We start from the raw sequence: 14,391 nt of genomic DNA, 5'->3' as shown, positions 1-14,391 counted from the left end.
CGGCTCCCAGCTTCCGGAACCATCCCTCCCCGCATCTGGCATCTCCCCCCACCACTACTGGCTGTGGTTTGGCAGGGTGTCCTCACTCCTTTTGGGGTCTCACAGTTCTAAGCACACAATAGAGTTGATATACATTTTTATGAACTGAGTCACCCTGACACTCCCATGCAGCCTGTGGAGTTGAAGATTTCAGCCACATATGTGCGTTCATCAAAAAGCTGCTGTCCCATCCCCTCGTTGCATTTCGTCCTCCCACTCTGATCATTTTTAGGGGCTCATGTAGCTGCACTGGGAATGTGGCAGATGACCCCATACCCCCAGCAGGCTCTCCATGATTCCCGCACGCACTAGGCTCTCACGAACCTCCGGCTTCTTTCCCTTGCTTGTTTTGAGAACCTACATTTTATTGCCAGCTGTGGGTTTGAATCCTACGCAGCACACCCTCCCTGGAGAACTGCAAGGAAGATGTTTTATGGCACTCTCCTTGCAACTGTCTATTTAATTCTTGAAAATGTCATTTACGGGTGTGTTTCTGTAAAAATCCTTTCTTAAAAGTTTTGTCAGCTTGGCTTAGCAGCTGGGGGAAAAAAGTAGCAAAATGAGTCCCCTCAATCAAGCCTGTGATTTTTTTTTTCCAGACTCGTGAATCCTCCAGAGAATTAGGCTTGTGACAAGCATCCACCTCCTCCACCTACACCCTGGTTTAAACCAGGTGCATGCTGACAGGAAGGAAGATTCCAGGGCTTTTTGCTCCTAGTCACTCAGTGTTTCTAAGTGGGCATTATGCCTATCAATCCAGAATCTTAATGATGTTGTTCCTCAGACGAGAGATAATTAGCGACCAGAAGGCCCACTGAATTCCACGGCACATTTTAGTTGGTGGGCTGGAGAAGGACAGAGTCTCTGGTTGGGGCCAGGTCTCCCACCACGTCCTCCCCCGTGTGGGTGCTGGACTGAGGAAAGCCCGCAGCTCAGCTGTGCCTGGAGGCTGCCTCCTTCCTGGGCCACTAAGGGAACCAGAGCCCCTGCTTAGAGACTCGGGGTTCAGAAGAAGAAACTGGGAAATGGGGACCAGCTCAAGAGAGGTAACTCTTGCTACAGAATCAAAACCCCCCACCCACCCCGCGCGCGCGCGCGCACACACACACACACACCACTACCTAAATTTCTTCAGATTTACTCTGTTGGCTTGGCCTGAAACCTCCCCCTGTGGAGACTGCTTTACAAGACAACACAGCAGGGTAGGGTTGGGGCAGGCAGAACCTTCACAGGGCCATGCACAGGCCTCCAGGCCCCCAACTCCCTTCTGACATTTTCCAGGTAAGGCTCTGCCTGGCCTGGAACGCAGGTTCCTCAGCCACCCAGGAGGAAGGAAGGAATGAGAAGTAGCAGTTAAGAAGCTCCTGACATGCAGCCCTCCCTAGAAGCTTCACCTGCATGGTCATACTCCCTTAATCTCCCATAATCAGTCTTCATCTCCCTTCAAGGGAGTTTCAGAAAAGGAAACTGAGGCTCAGGGCAAAGATTTGATCCAGGGCTCCTTCTGCCTGCAGCGGGCCCCTTCGAAAAGGCTCCTTGGGCTTGAGCATGGGACCAGCTGAGAACAAGCTGGCCTGCTTGCAGGATAAGGGACACCCACGGGCACAAAGAGCCTCCCTGGCCATCCCCACAAAAGGCCTGGAAGGCTGGCAGCCAGGCTGCTGCTCGGGGCCAGCCACCCATCGAGTCTGGCTGGGAAGTCGGTGACCTGCTTCCTCTCGATCTTCTCTCACAGCGAGTCCATGTGGCCAATCGAGGCCAGGAACGCAGCCATTGCCAATCACTGCTTCACCTGTGCCATCAATCGTGTGGGCGAGGTAAGTCCCTGGAGCCTGGCCAGGCCCCTCGGCTGGTCAACCGGGTGTACTGAGGAGGGAACAGAGTGATAGGCTGCTGTGAAGCCGGCCTGCCAGAGGGGTCCCAGCCTCTTCAATCCAGTGAAGGCCACAGGCAAAGGAGCTGCGGTCTGCTGGCCCTGGGAGGGGGCACATGTCACACCTCTTCCTGTTCCCTCTCTTTGTGCATGCCACAAATCCTAGGGTCCCAGAAGGGAGGAAACTGCCTCGCTTTGTTACTTTTAAAGATATCATTATGTCCCTCCTCTATTTTTGTCTGTTTTTGTTTTCAGCTGAAACCGTTTTTGAAAGGCTCTCACCCTATCACCACCAAGTATCCGGTTTCGTATTTTGCCCCATTGACCCCGTGCACTAAACGATTCTGACTACCAAGGCATTTAATACGTAATAATCTTTCCCATTCTTATCAGATATCAAACTCTAATCAGAGCATCTGATCAGTCTGAGACAACCAAGGTTTCTATACTAAATTGGTCTAATTTCTGGAAACCTAAAGAAAGTTCGTGTTCTAATTAGCCTGTGTAACCCCATCACAGCTTGAGGTGCAGTTTCCATTAGTCTTTGGGGAAAACATGGAAAACAGTGTGTAGACAACCCCTTACTGCCTTCACAGACCCCAAGCTGGGGCTTTGTTACTCAGCAGGCAAAGCCCAGCCGCTTTCACGGCCCTGCAAACCTCTCTGCGATGCCTTTCTTTTCTCCCGGCAGATTATGATCTCCCCAAAGGCAAAATCCAGGTCTTTACCTTGCTTGTCAAATTCCCCGCTGGCTGCCTGGCCGGCATTTTTCACCCAGTGCTGGGGACTCAGCAGGGACATTTAATAAGTACTTGTTGATTGCCCAGTGAGGACCGGCCATCCCATCTCAGTTTAACTGTTGCTTAACTAACTCTGCCTCAACCTGACTTTGGGATGAACGTAGCGGTAGTGCCACCTATAGGTGTATCTCACCTTGGTTTTCTTTCACAGGAATACTTCCCGAATGAGTTTACCTCTGGAGATGGGAAGAAAGGTAAGTTCCATGAATTTTCTTGGTGGGCCTCACTGTCCCCTTCTCCATCTGCCTCCGGGCCGGGTCTGCCCCACAGACCTTGTCTGCGCACCTGGCACGTCCGAGGAGTGGATTCCTCTAGACTCTTACCCACAGCATAGGAGCCCGACTTTGCCCACAATATGGATAGGCAGTCCTGGGCTTGTGACCACCTCGTTACCCAGATAAGCGTCCAATGGGCTTGCACTGGACTGCATCTCTCCCTCAGGACTGGTGTGAAGATGGATGGAGAAAATGTGGGGGAGGCCTTTATGAGCTCCCTGAAAGATGGGGTGCTTCATGCACCCTATAGACCTCCCTTCCTCCTATCCCTTGTCCTTGTCTGTCCCTATCCTCAGCTGTACAATTGCCCCAGAACACTGGCATCAATTGCTTTGGGATCCCGGAAGCCACAGATTATTTTGATCTGAGGATAGGTACCACCTCACCTCTGCTAGGAAACCCTCCTGGTCCCACCTCTCTGGCCAGGAATGTGGGAGGGAAGGGATGCCTCCCTCACCAAGGAAGGGTCTGAACTAGCTCAGGGTATCCCCTGGGTCTGTTTTCTAGAAAAGCACCTCCTGAAAGGGTCCCAGATCCCCCCCCCCCGCCACTTTAGGCCCAAGACTTCCAGAGTCTCTAATCCTAGTTAGCTCCCTGTAGACAGAGGTGTGGAAGAGGCAGGGAAATGAGGCACCTGCTATGCCTGAGCCCCTGCTTGGCCCTGCACTGTGCCACTTTACTGGTGAGGGAACCAAGCTGTAGAGTGAGGGTACAGGTGACACAGCTGGCAAAGCAAGTGAGGACAGAGCCTACAGCTCAACGTGTGGGGCCACCACAGGAAGCAGGTCACACAGAAAGTCCTGTGGAGCCATGTAATTCCCTTGGGCTGTGGGGACTGATGTTGGGAGCAAAGCACCAACACCTCTGCAAGAAACGTTCCCAGAGGTAGAGGTGAGGGCGTGAGGGTGACTTTGATAGCAATTGTCTGGGCCTTCAGGCCTGAGGAGGGAAGTGGGTCCTTGGGGCTGCAGCATTTGGCAGACTCTGGGTGGGTGGTGCGAACCATTTGCCCTGGGCGTCCCTCGGTGTGCCTGCCTCCCCGCAGAGTCCACTGTGTGCCTGCAACGCTCATGGTGTTCTCCTTTGCTCTTTTAAAGCTCACCAGAACTTCGGCTACTTTTATGGCTCGAGCTACGTGGCAGCCCCTGATGGTAGCCGCACTCCGGGGCTCTCCCGAAACCGGGACGGGCTGCTGGTTGCCGAGCTCAACCTCAACCTCTGCCGGCAGATGAATGACATGTGGAACTTCAAGGTGGGCCCCTGAGTCCCCTGCTGTTGCCCTGCTCCTCCGGTTGGGCCCCAATCCTGTTCTCAGGGCTTGGAACCCCAACTGCTGGGTTCGCCTTCTGAGACAGTCCATGTGAGGCTCCGAGTTGAGCAGAGGGCTGCGTCTCTGCCTCCCTGCAGGCTCCAGCCAGTGCTGGTGTGCAGGGGAGGAACCTTGGGTGAAATGACGCCCAGGCAGCAGGCCTCAATAAATTCTCCTCTCATCTGATTTAGATTCTGGGCGCCTTCAAACAAATTAATCTCAATTTCATTTGTCTGGAGAATAGAGTGAATTGGCTTCTCTAACCCTTTTTTCCTTTCCAGGCATTTGCACTTATCACAAGATTAATGTGTGTGTGTGTGTGTGTCTGGCTGCCTGGGGCCAGGCCCCACGGTCTAGGCCTGGACAGTAGAGGGAAATGGGTCACGCCGAGAAATGGAACCTAGGCCTGGCTCTGCCACCTCCTAGTTTGCTCACCTTAAGCAAGCCTTTTCTGCTCCTGGGCCTTAATGCTCCCATTTGTAAAACAAGAGGCTTAACTCAAATGTTCCAAGCAGCATTTGAGACCTAACACCTGTAACACCGGGAGTCATGAGAGGAGCGTAGGTGCCTGCCCTCCTGGTATGGGGCGGTGGCAGCCATGGCCATAGAATATGGCATTTCATCATGGATGCAAACGGAGTTTGCTATATTAGTGTCGGGCAATAATTCCACCAACTCAGCACCCACTTATAAGCAAATCATACATGCAGATGAATGTCACATTGTCACAACTGAATGACTTTGCCCAGCATGTCTGCGAGGAACTAGGATTTCGGATCCAGCCAGACGAGGGCTCTGGGCCGGGCTTCCCATGTACCTGAGTGTGTGTTCTTGGGAACTTTCCCTGAGCCTCAGATCCTCATCAGACAAACAAGGCGTTGCCCATGGGAAAGTCTCCTGGCCTGTCTCTCCTCTTCTGGGAAGTCCAGATTAATGCAGGAATCCATGCAAATTACAAGTTGGAACTAATAAACAGAGTGTTTTCTCATTAGTAACTTGTTGAAAACAGAAGCCTTTCCAAGCTGTGGTGATGGGCATGAGCTCCTGTTAAAGCTTTGGGAAGGAGGGTGCAAGGGAATGCTGGGGTGTCAGCATCCTGAGTGGGCTTTCCAGGCCTTCCCCTCCCCCCCCCCCAGTCACCGTCTGTGTCCATGACAAGGTGCCGCGTGGACCACCATACCCAGAGCCAGGAGACCACGGTGCAAATCCCTACCATTCCACTGCTGGCTCGTGACCTGGAGCTGGTCACTCCCCTCGGAGCTGTAGGCTACTCTTCTGGGTTCTGCGGGACCCCAGGAAAGTCCTCTGTCCTGCCTCAGGACAGGCCACACCTTCTGGATGAACAAATCACAGAGGTCTTCCAGCAGGAGGGGCCGGGTTGTGTGAGTGATCTGGGCATCCGTGATCTTCACCACAGCCCTGGAATCAGTGCCAAGAAGTCCCCCCTGGTTGTTTCTCTGTATTACAGTCTGAAATTGTCCTGCCAACCAGCCTTCCAGACTCATTTCTGTCCCGTGGCTGCCCCCTAGTGGAAAGGGGTGGTGGTGAGTAAATGAGGGGCGTTTATAAATGAGGAACCTCTAACGTGCACCTGTTTTGCTTTCAGATGACAGGCAGATATGAGATGTATGCACGGGAGCTTGCCGAAGCTGTCAAGCGCAACTATAGCCCCGATATTGTGAAGGAGTAGCTGGCTGTTAGCTCCTGCCCACCACGGAAGGCACCTTTGCCCCCAGCCGATCAGCAGATGGGACAGGCTTTACATGTCCAAGTTCTCCTTAATGATTCCCTGATAACGTTGCTGCCCAGATTGGTTTTTAAATATCCAGACGGTGAGGGTGGAGTGAGGAGTGACTGCTTAATAGGTAGGAGGTTTTCTTCTGAGGTGATGAAAATGTTTTGGGACTCGACAGAGGTGATGGTTACACAAATTGTGAGTGTATTAAATGCCACTGAATTGTATACTTCAAAATGGTTAATTTTATATTATGTGGATTTTACCTCCATTTTTAAAAATCCCAGGCACTGATTATGCAGGTTGAAGTTAAACTGTCAGCAACTTGAGGGTAAGCGTGGAAGTGTGTGCACTAGTGGGAGAGGTTGAGGATGCTGCAGAATCACTGGAGAGCAGGGGGGATGGTCATCAGATGTGCCAACTGGGCTAGGCTGCAGCCTCCAGTTATTCCATCAGACACTAATCTGGGTGTTGCTGTGAAGGTATTTTGTAGATGTCATTAAAGTCTATAACCAGTTAACTAAGCCAGTGAGATTATCCTAGATACTCCCCCTCTCCACCTCCCTCGCCCCCTCTCCCCCCCCCCCCCCCCCCGCCCGGCCTGATTCAATCAGCCAAAGGGCCCTCCAAGCAGAGCTGAGTCTTCTGAGACAAAGAGGGGATTCTGCTTGTGCACAGTAGCCTCAGTCCGTGCCTGAGAGTTCCAGTTTGCTCTTTCTGGCAGCCTGCCCTACAGAGTTCAGACTTGTCTCTCCTAGCCCCCATAATCATTTAAGTCAATTCCTTGCAATAAATCCCATAATATATATCCTGCTTTCTGCTTCTCTGATTAGACCCTGACTGATAACAGATTCTGCTTAGCAGAAGTGGTCCTGGAGGAATAGAATCTTAAGGATGAGTTTTCTGCATTGGTTTTCTGTTTTCTGGAATTCTTCTCTAATTCGATTGGATTCGAAGGCACTAATGACTCTATTTCCAGTAGTAAAGAGGTCAATGGCAGTCCATGGTATGAGGTGGCATTAGAGACTTACATGCAGGACAGGCCATCAGCCTGGGCCTGAGAGTCCCAGCTTGTTTTTCCTTCCTGGTGGCCTACCCTATCTATCTATGGATTTGGGGCTTTATCCCTGACTGATTGTGCTTCTCTGGCTAAGCCCTGACTGCCTGACTGACATAGCAGGTGACTCACCTCTCTGCAACTTGGTTTCCACATCTGTAAAGAGGGACCATATCCCCTCCCCTGCTTTATGTCCCAGGAGAGTAGATGGGTGAGGGAACCCCCTTGGCAGTTGTCAGGGATGTGCCTGTGTGGGCTCTGTTTCTTGCACCACACAGCAGAAATCCAATCTGTGAAGGCTCAAACCTCTGCAGCCGAGCTGAGTGTCCTATTGGAAGCGAGGGTGGAGTCCTCTAGGTACACCCTTACTGTTCCCAGTCAGAGAAGGCAGCCTCATGTCTTCCCTGTCCCAGCAGCTGAATTGCATGAACAACCCCATGTCCGGGCTGAGGTGCTCCTAGACAGCCACCTGGGGTGAGAAGGCCCGATGGAGCTGCCTGGCCATAGCTCTGTGTTAACTCCCTTCACCTCTCTGAGCTTCAGGGTTTTCACCTCATCTAACGGCCCTCTTTGCATCTTACTTTTTAATGGAATCCAGCCCTGCAGACAGCGTGAGCTTTTGTGCCTGGGACTTCAGTCTCCAAAACTTTTGTGCCTGTGGCTTCTAAAACGAGCATGTAGTCAGCCTAAAACAGAGGCCAGCTTAGGAGATAACTTGGTGCACTTATGAAATAGACACTAATGCACCAGAAACTATTTGATGATCCACTCCTCTCACTGCCTGGAAACAAAACGGTCAGGCCCATCTTAGAGTAGATAGGCCCTACAGAGATGGAGTCATTTGAAGGTGTAACTCATGCCTGGAGTTTATAGATGCTCAGCAAACATTTGTTGAATGAAACTGGGTGGAAGTTTTTGTTTCTGTGTGATCATTGCTGATGCCATAGGAGAGAAGTTGTGATCATTCATTGTATGGGCATGTGACCCATGGGCCCCTGTGCTTCTGGATGAAGTCCCTGACCCCTCTGAGCCTCAGTTTTCTCACCTCTAAGATGGGAGGTGGCTGGGTTTGTAGCTCTCCAGGGGTTCTTCAGTTCTGCAGGCAGCATTCCTGCCAGCCCATGGCTTATTGCTAAAATCTGGGGCAATGAGGGAGGAGTGCGGCCAAACTACAGTGTGCCCAGCAGGAAAAAAGGCATTCTCCAGGATTGAATCATATGTTAAGTCACAAAACAAGTCTTAATAAATTTGAAAAGGTGGACGGGCCGGCCGAGTGGCGTGTTGGTTAGGGGTTGGCTTGGGACGCCAGCTCTGAGCAGCAGGGCTCCGGTTCAGATCCCACATGAGGACCAGTGACACTGCGCCCTCTATAGCTAAGATGGTGAACAACAGCTCAACCTGGAGCTGGGCTGCCTTGAGTCGCTGGTGACAGCATAGGCTGCAGTGGGGCTGCAGTGGGGCTGGCCGGCAGCTGGCATGCGCTTTCGTGAGCTGCCGTGAGCAGCCATCCAATGGCCGGCGAGGGACTGCCTCACCCGGGAAGAGCGCAATGATAATACCAACATGGGCCAGTGAAGCGTCGTCCTCCACAACTAGACTGAAGAACAAAAGGACAGCAACTTGTCTGTTCCCCTTCCCCGATTCCCCAGCGCTGTTCCCCTCCCCCAATTCCCCAATAAAATCTTTTTTAAAAAAATTTTGAAAAAGTGGAAATGTTTTTTTTATCACAATTGGAATGAAACTAGAAATCAGTAGCAGAAGGAAAAACCCACAGCTAATATCATACATACTCAATGGTAAAAAACTCAAGCCCACTTGTTCCACTTCTGTTCAACATGGTATTGGAAGTTCTAACCAGAGCAATTAGGCAAGAAAAATAAAAAGTACCCAAATTTGAAAGGAAGAAGCAAAATTATCTGTTTGTAGATGACATAATCTTACATGTAGAAAACTCCAAATATTCCACACTCAAAAATTATTAGAACTAATGAATTCTGCAAAGCAGCAAGATACAAAGTCAACACACAAAAATCAGTTGCATTTTTATACACTAACAATAAACAATCCAAAAAGGAAATTAAGAAAACAATTCTACTTACAATAGCATCAAAAAGAATAAAATACTTTGGAATTAACTTAACCAAGGAAGTAAAACACTTGTACAATGAAAACTATAAAACATTGCTAAAAGAAATTAAAGTAAGATATAAATAAATGGAAAGACAACCTGTGTTCATACATTGGAAAACTTAATATTGTTAAGATGTCAATACTACCCTAAGCAATTTACAGATTCAGTGCAATCCCTATCAAAATCCCAATGACATTTTTTGCAGAGATAGAAAAATCCATCCTAAAATTCATATAGAATCCCAAGGGACCCTGAATAGTCAAGACAATCTTGAAAAAGAAAGAAGCTGAGAGACTCATACTTCCTGATTTCAAAACTGAATACAAAGCTATGGTAATAAAAACAGTATATGGTACTGACATAAAGACAGACACATATACCAATGGAATGGAATAGAAAGCCAGAAATAAGCCCTCACATATATTGTCAAATGGTTTTCAACAACAGTGCCAAGACCATTCAATGGCGGAGAGGATAGACTTTTTAACAATGATCACATTGTTGACCATTGGGAATACTGGATATCCACATGCAAAAGAATGAAGTTGGACTCTTCCTTACCTTACACCATACAAATATTGGCTCAGACTAGATCAAAGACCTTGATGTAAAAGCTAAAACTATAAAATTCTTAGAGGAAAACGTACGGGAAAATCTTCATGATGCTGATTTGGCAGTGATTACTTAGCTATAACACCACAAGCACCAGCAACGAAAGAAAAAATAGATAAGTTGGACTTCATCAAAAAACAAAAAACTTTTGCGCATCAAAGGAGACTATCAACAGAGTAAAAAAACAACCCACAGAATGCAAGAAAATACACAGGGTGCCAAAAAAATGTATACATGTTTTAAGAAAGGGAAAAAAATATTAAAATTGTAATAATATATACCGATAACAAAAGATGAATACAAGTCATGTGTATACATTTTTTTGGCACCCCCGGTATTTGCAAATCATATACCTGATAAAGGGGTAATATCCAGCATACATAGAAAACTCTGAAAACCCAATGACAAAAAAACAACCCATTAAAAAATTGACAAAGGACTTGAATACCTATTTCTAAAATAAATTAAAAGAAAAAAATATATATATATATATATGACCAATAGCACTTGAAAAGATGCTTAACATCACTAATCATTGAAGAAGTGTAAATCAAAACTACAATGAGATACCGTCTCACTCATTGGATGGCTATTATTAAAAAAAAAACTTTAACAAGTATTGGTGATGATGTGGAAAAACTGGAACCTTTGTGCATTGCTGGCGGGAATGTAAAATGGTGCAGGTGATGTGGAAATAGTTTGGCAGTTTCTCCAAAAATTAAAGAACTACAACATGATGCAGCAATTCCACTTTTAGGTATATGGCCAAAAGAATTGAAAACAGGGATACCACAAATAAATGCAATAAACAAAACGCAGTCTATACCTACAGTAACACAATATTCTTGAGGCTTAAACGGGAGTGAAATTCTGACACACACTACAACTTGGATGAACTTTGAGGACATTATTCTAAGGAAAATAAGCCAGTCACAAAAGGACAAACACTTTATGTAAGATTCCATTTATATGAGGTACCTAGAGCAATCAAATTCATAGAGACAGGAATTAGAATAGTGGTAACAAGGGGCTGAGGGGATGAGGAGATGGGGAATTATTGTTTAATGGGGACAGAGTTTCAGTCTGGGAAAAATCAAAAAGTTCTGGAGATGGATGGTGGTGATGGTCACACAATATGAATATGCTTAGCCCTAAACCCAAACAATTTCTATAACTATTTAATGCCACTGAACTGTATGTACTCTTAACCTCCCTGGCGGTCTGATTATGTCAGTAATTTTGTACCCAAAGCGGTACATTGTTTTGCATGGAAATTTGTTGTTTTGTATTGTAGGCCTGTAATTCTTAGGAATTACTCACTTAAATCTGTCCAAACAACAGTCTAGTAGGCATCCCAGGTATGATAAAGTTTGAAACACAAAATCATAAATTATAATATAATAAATAATTATAAAAAATAATTCTGGCAGTGAAAATTAACCCCGAGCCACACTCAGGATTACCGCCAGGGTAGTTAAAGATGGTTAACATGGTCAATTTTAGGGTGTGCGTATTTTACCAAATTGTGTTCAAAGGTATGGGGGCCAAGGCACTGGGTGTTCTCTTTTTCTCACCCCTGTGGAAATCAGCCCTGAAGTCACCTGAGGCAGAGGCAGAGGCAGAGCTCCTGTCTTTGAAGAGCTGGCTTTGTTCCCCTTGCCTAGAGGTATATGTGGGGGTGGTGAGTTCCTTCCTTCTGCCCCTCTGCCTACAGGCACTGGTGCCAGAGCTGCACTCCCTGACCTCAGCAGTGAGGAGGAGGAGAGTCCAGACCAGTCACCCCACCTGAGTCTCCCCAAACAGACCACGGAACTCCTCCTCCCCCAGCCCCCTCCCCCTAGAGCCTGCCACCCTCCAGCTTTCTGCCCTGGGCCATTCCAGCTAAGTGCTGGATCCTGTCCTCTTGGAAAGCCTGTTCGTTTGCTCAGAAGGCTTCCTGGTCACACATCTCAGTCCATGATGAATCATAGGACTTGGAATGCAAATGTCTGTGAGCAGAGGCAGGCTGAAGACTGGGCCTCTGCTCTTGTTTCTCTGTGTTTCTTCTTTCTCCAGCTCTGAGTGCACATCAGGCCCTCAGGGAAAGTCTGTTGAGCAAAAGAAAGCATGCCGGCTTGGCCAGGACTGTGGGCAGAGAATATGCTGGGGACTATGGCAGTCAAATGAGAAATGGGCTTTTTTTCCCTGATTGTAGTGAGCAAACATTTTATAGAAAATAAGGAAAGATATGGAGAAGGAAAAAAAAAATCATCTCTAGTCCTCCAAACCAGAGGTAAACCATAGCTAACATTTGGCATATTTCTTTTCAGTCTTTTGTATGCCTATTTTAACATAATTGGGCTCATAGTGTCTGTGTAATTTTGTGGCATTCCCCTCTGTTTCTCAATATAATGGGAGCATTTCTCTTCACCATAAAAAAATGTTTTTAAACTCTTTTAACCAGCTGCATAATGTTTGACATATAGAAGGTCCCTTATTTATTCCTCTACAGTAGACATTAAGTTATTCATTCATTCATTTATTCATTCATCCATTCATTGTTATTCCACAGGATGCTGGGATAAACATTTTAATAGCTAAATTGTATTATTTTTGTTATTGGGGAATTGGGGGATAGGAACAGCATTGGGAAATCGGGGAAGGGGAACAGACAGGTTGCTGTCCTTTTGTTCATCAGTCGAGTTGTGGAGGATGTCACTTCACTGGCCCATGATGGTATTATCATCGCGCTCTTCCTGGCTGAGGCAGTCAGTTGCTGGCCATTGGACAGCTGCTCATGGCGGCTCATGGCAACCCACTGCAGCAGGGGCTGCAGCCTACGCTGTTGCTGGCCACTCACAGCAGCCCAACTCCAGGTTGAGCTGTTGTTCACCATCTTAGCTGTAGAGGGCGCAGCATCACTGGCCCATGTGGGAACCAAACCAGTGGTCCTGCTGCTCAGAGCTCGTGCTTCCAAGCCAACTCTTAACCAACTGAGCCACTCGGCCGGCCCCCTAGAATAGATTTTTTGTTTTGTTCGTTTGTTTGTTTTTTAAAAGATTTTACTGGGGAATTGGGGGAGGGGAACAGCATTGGGGAATTGGGGAAGGGGAACAGACAAGTTGCTGTCCTTTTGTTCTTCAGTCTAGTTGTGGAGGACGTCGCTTCACTGGCCCATGTTGGTATTATCATTGCACTCTTCCTGGGTGACGCAGTCACTCGCCAGCCATTGGACCGCCGCTCACCGTGTTTCACTGCCGCTCATGGTGGCTCACGGCAGCTCACGAAAGCACACACCTGCTGCCGGCCTGCCCTACTGCAGCCTACACTGTCTCTGGCGACTCACAGCAGCCCAGCTCCAGGTCGAGCTGTTGTTCACCATCTTAGCTGTAGAGGGTGCAGCATTACTGGCCCTCATGTGGGATTCGAACCGGGGCCCTGCTGCTCAGAGCTGGTGTCCCAAGCCAACTCCTAACAAACACACCACTCAGCTGGCCTTAGGATAGGTTTTAATAAAGACTTCACTGTTAAAAAGTGTGAACATCTTATCAAGAACTGGGGAGAGTCTGAGATCCTACCCTATTTGCAAGCTCCCAAGTTAGTCAACCTCAGATTCATGGATGCTGACAGAAGACAGGACGCTCCTGGGTCAGAGACAAAGGACAGTTTATTACAGCAATTGCAGCAGCCAGAGTACTAACATTTTTTTTTGCAGCAATTCCCGAACCCCAGTTCCCACAGCGCAAAGTGGCCTCTGTACACTCAGTGGATTGTATTAAGTAGAGGAAGAGAAAAAGAGATAAAGAGCTTAGAGGATTTGAATCTTTTATACTGGGCAGTTAGTATGCCTGCCCTTTGCTCTCAAGGTAGACACCATCTCTATCCACCAAGGTTGCAAGAACACCAGCACTTTTGTTCAGAGGGAGACCTGTCTCTGTCTTCCAAGCCTGTTGGCTCTACACATATCTTGAAAAGATAGTCCAGAACAAACACATTTATAGCTCATACGTCATTTAGCTCACAATTCATCCATAAATTCAAGAAATGTGAGAGACCCACAGCTTCCACCCCTCATTTCTATGCCATCTTGACTTCCGGAAATTTTCCCATGAGCATACTACTCCATGATTAATCTGACTGACAGAGGCTAGACCAAACTAGTTCAATCTGTCTCCCAGCATTTAATTAATTCATCCATAGTACTTCAAAGAGCAGAATGAGCCCAACCTGCCGAGTTAACCTCAATCCTGCCCCCCAAGGTCCTCGACCCAACAGGCTGGACAAACCCCATAAACCATCAAGGTCCATCTTAGAAAAAACCAAGTGGCTTTCTCAAATATTGACCTTTCCACTTGGTCTAGGTCATTAATTCAGGAATGACAGCATACATTAGGTATTGCCCACTCTCCACTTTGGCCCACAAAGAGGAAGTCTAGGCAAACCTGTTGTCCATACTAACCCTGGTCAGTGAGTTGACACTGACCTGAATGCCTTCAAGGGCCAAGGTGCTGCCATTGATCTCTTCAGCTAAAGGCAGGAGCAAATGGTGCATCACTTTTCTAATCAGGTGCCCACCATCAC

General features: G+C 47.8%; 1 protein-coding gene across 1 annotated transcript in view; it reads left to right on the top strand.

Moving 5' to 3' along the window:
• The window catches only part of UPB1 (beta-ureidopropionase 1), a 29,202-nt gene extending 22,985 nt beyond the window's left edge, over window positions 1–6,217 (top strand). Inside the window, exons 7-10 of the mRNA XM_019665481.1 lie at window positions 1,775–1,856; window positions 2,864–2,906; window positions 4,085–4,239; window positions 5,903–6,217. Of these exons, the coding sequence (XP_019521026.1) occupies window positions 1,775–1,856; window positions 2,864–2,906; window positions 4,085–4,239; window positions 5,903–5,986 (364 nt within the window). The 3' untranslated portion in view covers window positions 5,987–6,217. The remainder of the gene's footprint in view (window positions 1–1,774; window positions 1,857–2,863; window positions 2,907–4,084; window positions 4,240–5,902) is intronic.
• Window positions 6,218–14,391: the final 8,174 nt, after the last annotated feature.

This window comes from Hipposideros armiger, unplaced genomic scaffold (genome assembly GCF_001890085.2).
Source record: "Hipposideros armiger isolate ML-2016 unplaced genomic scaffold, ASM189008v1 scaffold_443, whole genome shotgun sequence".
NCBI classification, from domain to species: domain Eukaryota; kingdom Metazoa; phylum Chordata; class Mammalia; order Chiroptera; family Hipposideridae; genus Hipposideros; species Hipposideros armiger.
The sequence above is the reverse complement of the archived record's forward strand: the minus strand, read 5'-3'. Positions and strand labels throughout refer to the sequence as shown.